At 52.6% G+C, this 3,145-nt stretch overlaps 1 protein-coding gene across 1 annotated transcript in view; it reads left to right on the top strand.

The window, feature by feature from the left end:
* Nucleotides 1–3,139, top strand: part of LOC103379676 (sodium-dependent neutral amino acid transporter B(0)AT2-like) — a 4,911-nt gene extending 1,772 nt beyond the window's left edge. The window contains exons 2-7 of the mRNA XM_008311302.3: nucleotides 62–303; nucleotides 421–622; nucleotides 1,232–1,424; nucleotides 1,585–1,744; nucleotides 2,031–2,193; nucleotides 2,752–3,139. Coding sequence (XP_008309524.2) covers nucleotides 62–303; nucleotides 421–622; nucleotides 1,232–1,424; nucleotides 1,585–1,744; nucleotides 2,031–2,193; nucleotides 2,752–3,132 — 1,341 coding nt within the window. The 3' untranslated portion in view covers nucleotides 3,133–3,139. The remainder of the gene's footprint in view (nucleotides 1–61; nucleotides 304–420; nucleotides 623–1,231; nucleotides 1,425–1,584; nucleotides 1,745–2,030; nucleotides 2,194–2,751) is intronic.
* Nucleotides 3,140–3,145: the final 6 nt, after the last annotated feature.

Genomic DNA, 3,145 nt, shown 5'->3' with positions numbered 1-3,145 from the left:
AGGGTTAAAATGTCTTTGTTTGTGGCCCCCCGTCTGGAAACTCCCCCCCCCCCCTCCCCAGTTGGAGATCATGTTGGAGGCCAAAGTGTGGCGAGAAGCAGCCACTCAGGTCTTCTTCGCCCTGGGCCTGGGCTTCGGCGGCGTCATCGCCTTCTCCAGTTACAACAAACGGGACAACAACTGTCACTTTGACGCCGTCCTGGTTTCCTTCATCAACTTCTTCACCTCAGTTCTGGCCACGCTGGTGGTGTTCGCTGTGCTGGGCTTCAAGGCCAACATCATGATCGACAAGTGTGTCCTACAGTGAGTACCGGCACAAACACGGGGGGCGGGGGGTGAGGGGGACCAGTCAGGACTAGTCAGGCCGGGTTAGCTGGTTAGCTGGTTAGCTGGTTAGCTTCATTCATCTCTTTATCTCAGGAACACTGGGAAGATTGTGGCTCTGCTGGTCAACGGCACTCTGGAGCCGAGTCTGATCCCTCACCACATCAACCTGACTCAGGCGGGTCAGGTCACCGTGGACGACTACCACAAGATGGTGGAAATCATCAGAGGGGTGAAGGAGGACGAGTACCAGGCTCTGGGACTGGATCACTGCAGCATCGAGAACGAGCTCAACAAGGTAAGAACCAGAGCAGCGGTACACCTCAACACCTCAACACCTCAACACCTCAACACCATCAAACACTTCATTCAACAACAACATGATCACTAACTCACTCCAGTGTGACGTCTGTGGACGTCAGCTCGTCTGCAGGCCTCGACCCAGGCCTGCTCTACTTCCTGGTTCCTTCTGATTGGCACTTTGGCCAAGAACTTTATTTTGAACGTTTTTGAGCCAAAGACAGAACAATTCTGTTGGAGGCGTCAAAAATCAGTTTCTACCAGTCACAGCCGTTAGTTCTGTCGTTGTCTCGTTGTCACAGTTTAAACACAGTCTCCTTTAGCCGTTACCTCTGTCGTTGTCCCAGTTTCAACACAGTCTCCTTTAGCCGTTACCTCTGTCGTTGTCCCAGTTTCAACACAGTCTCCGTTAGCCGTGAGCTCTGTCGTTGTCTCAGTTTCAACACAGTCTCCGTTAGCCGTGAGCTCTGTCGTTGTCCCAGTTTAAACACAGTCTCCTTTAGCCGTTAGCTCTGTCGTTGTCACAGTTTCTCTCCATGATTGTTTTTACCAACCCTGGTTTTGAGGTTTTTCCTCCTCCTGACCGCGGTGTTCTCCTCACTGACAGGCCGTCCAGGGCACAGGACTGGCCTTCATCGCCTTCACCGAGGCCATGACCCACTTCCCCGCCTCGCCCTTCTGGTCCGTCATGTTCTTCCTCATGTTGGTCAACCTGGGCCTCGGCAGCATGTTTGGAACCATGGAGGGAATTCTCACTCCGCTCATCGACACCTTCAAAGTCCGCAAGGAGTTTCTCACAGGTGAGTCACGAGTCGACGAAGAAGAAAATAATCCAAGAAAAATGACAGATGGAATAAAGTGTTCAGGATGAAGAGCGGGTGATGAAGACTGACTGTAAATTAAGACGGATTGTTAGGATTCAAGATGAAAAGATTTGAGCCGGTGTTTGTCTCCTTGCAGTGGGCTGCTGCCTGTTGACCTTCTCCATCGGCCTGCTGTTCGTCCAGCGCTCAGGGAACTACTTCGTGGCCATGTTTGACGACTACTCTGCGACGCTGCCCCTGCTGGTGGTGGTCATTCTGGAGAACGTGGCCGTCGCCTGGGTCTACGGCATCGACAAGTGAGTGACACCACAACGACAACACGCAGTGACTGCATCAGTGACATCGTGGAGCCGTGGTTTTGGCCACGCCATGTCACAAAGCAGAACAGTTACCCAGGGTTGAGGGTTCGATTTCCATGACTTCTGTATGAGGAAGGATTCCAGGAACTTCAGTTTCAGTTTCTCCCACAGTCGTAAAACGTTAGGATTAGTTTAAACCCCCCCCCCCGCTGTCATCACTGTGTGTTAAGGCTCAGGTTTTTCCCAGTGACCCATGGTGTGACCTTTTGACCCCCCCTCTCAGGTTCTTCGAGGACCTGAAGGACATGCTGGGCTTCACTCCGTTCCGTTTCTACTACTACATGTGGAAGTACGTCACGCCCATCCTGCTGCTGCTGCTGCTGTGCTCCAGCGTGATCCAGCTGTGCGTGACCCCGCCCTCGTACAACGCCTGGATACAGGAGGAGGTGAGTCAGCATCTGTCGGCCCCTCTCCCCCCTCAACACAAACACTCACCCAGATTATCTCCCCCGAGAGACGGAGCAGGGATCAGTGGAGGAGCAGGAAAGAAAATATAAGGGTTTACAGTGGTGGGGGGGGGGACAATGAGAGGGAGGGGTCAGTCTTGACTCCCCCCACAGACAGTCAGCAGCAAGTGTCAATCACCCCACACACACACATAAAACAGCAGGTAGGTCAAAGGTCATGTTTTACACTCTGTAAAAGGATATTTGAACAATTATTATTATAATTATTATTTTAGTTTCTTCTTCAACTGCTTCGACTGAAGAACGATGAATCTGGAACTTTTTTTTTTTAAATGTCTGATTTTCAAACCGACAGCCTGTGAAACTGCGTCTCTTCAGGTTTTGTCGTTAAATCTTTTTGTTTTAACGAACACTTTTCAAATTGCACCAAACATCAAACTTTTGTTTTTCCTAAGACACAGGAAGCGTCGCTGCCGTCGCTCGCTCTTCCTTCACCTGACTTCTTTAACAACCTCCGTGTTTGGTTTCCGTCTCCAGGCCAAGGAGCAGATGGTGCTCTACCCCTTGTGGGGAATCGTGGTGTGCGTCTCCCTGATCCTCATGGCCGTCCTGCCCGTGCCCGTGGTCTTCGCCCTGCGCTACTTCAACGTCATCGACGACAACACCAGCGGCTTGTCCTCCGTGTCCTACAAGAAGGGACACATCATCAAGGAGATCGCTCGCCCCGGTGAGGACGACGACACCAGCCTGATCCAGGGCAGGACCCCCAGCGAGGCGCCCTCACCCGTGCCCGGCAGCATCTTCCGCAAACAGAGCGGCACCGGCGGCCGACCCGAGGCGGACATCGCGCCGAACGGTCGTTACGGTATCGGTTACCTGATGGCAGACGTGCAGGATATGCCTGAGTCAGACTTATAGACTGACCGTAACA

Source organism: Cynoglossus semilaevis, chromosome 6 (genome assembly GCF_000523025.1).
Source record: "Cynoglossus semilaevis isolate Cse_v1.0 chromosome 6, Cse_v1.0, whole genome shotgun sequence".
Taxonomy (NCBI): domain Eukaryota; kingdom Metazoa; phylum Chordata; class Actinopteri; order Pleuronectiformes; family Cynoglossidae; genus Cynoglossus; species Cynoglossus semilaevis.
Note: the sequence above shows the minus strand (reverse complement) of the source record. Positions and strands in the feature narration are given on the sequence as shown.